This window comes from Arachis ipaensis, chromosome B04, assembly GCF_000816755.2.
Source record: "Arachis ipaensis cultivar K30076 chromosome B04, Araip1.1, whole genome shotgun sequence".
Lineage (NCBI taxonomy): Eukaryota > Viridiplantae > Streptophyta > Magnoliopsida > Fabales > Fabaceae > Arachis > Arachis ipaensis.
The window spans coordinates 122,172,244-122,173,512 of NC_029788.2; the positions used below are offsets into that span (position 1 = coordinate 122,172,244).

Consider the following 1,269-nt stretch of genomic DNA (forward strand, 5'->3'; position numbering starts at 1 on the left):
AGTCATAGGCAAACAAATCAAATCATGCACAAATTTACGCTGTTGTACTCGAAAGGGAATTTGGGGACATCCTATCGTAGTCACCATAGCTTCATGAGTAGCATTATATACTTTCAAATCATAACCTAAAACCACCATTCTCAATCCTAATTCATTGGCCTTTTCAAATGCAATAAATGAATGACTTGCTCCTGAATCAAATAAAGCATTTAAGATTTTACCAGCCATTTCACAATTACCTCTAATAAGTGTCTTAGATCCCTCAGCACCAATGGTAGAAGTAGTGTATACTCTCCCCGGCTGTTGCACCCTACCAGTCTCATACTTCTTCTTCTCAGGGCAATTACTGGCTATATGCCCGGGCTGTCCACAGGAATAGCACACTCCAAGTCCTAATCTACACGGAACTCCAGGATGATATTTTCCACACTTCTGACAATTTAGATCCTGCTGTGGCTGCTTCCCAAACCTTTTTCCTTGATTAGCAGTAATATTCGGCCTTCTATAATTACCCTGACCCTGAGTCTGCTGCGGAACAAAGCCTCCACGCTTGAAATTCCTACCTCTCGGAGCAAAGTTCCTCCCTAAAGGCCTCTGAAAAGGCATCCTCAAACTCCCTTTCTCTGCTGCCGCCTTCCTCACACAATCCTCAGCCACCCTACTCTTATTCACCAATTCAGAAAACACCCTAATCTCTATTGGGGCAACGAAGCTCAGAATATCGCTCCGAAGACCTCCCTCATATTTAATACACTTCCATTCAGCAAAATCTTCAGGCGCACCTTGACAGATACGAGAAAAGTGACATAACTCCTCAAATTTGCTAGTATACTCAGCAATAGTCATTTGTCCCTGCTTTAACTGCATTAATTCAAGTTCCTTGGCATTTCTAGCTGAATTAGGAAAGTATTTCTTATAGAACTCTGTCCGGAAAACCTCCCAAGGAATCGCAGCACCATCAGGCTGCAGGATACGTCGTGTTCCCTGCCACCAATACTGAGCTTCACCTTGCAACTGATAAGTCCCAAATTCAACCCATTGCTCTTCAGGAACCTGTTGTGCCTGTAACGCCCTTTCCATAGCCTGAATCCAATTATCTGCGTCAGTAGGATTTGAGGTTCCCCTAAAAGTTGGAGGGCGAACTTTCAGAAATGTAGCAAGTGTCATAGGACCGTCCTCATCATTATTGTTCCCATGATTACCCTGATTTATCTGATTACCCAGTGCATCAGCTGTTGCCTGCATAGCTGCAGCCATATTTCCCAAGGC

The 1,269-nt window shown here is 43.7% G+C and overlaps 1 protein-coding gene across 1 annotated transcript in view; it reads right to left on the reverse strand.

The window, feature by feature from the left end:
* The window catches only part of LOC110271604, an 8,681-nt gene extending 7,424 nt beyond the window's left edge, over positions 1-1,257 (reverse strand). The window contains exons 1-2 of the mRNA XM_021122606.1: positions 1,008-1,257; positions 240-782 (exon numbers count right to left, since the gene is read on the reverse strand). Coding sequence (XP_020978265.1) covers positions 240-782; positions 1,008-1,257 — 793 coding nt within the window. The remainder of the gene's footprint in view (positions 1-239; positions 783-1,007) is intronic.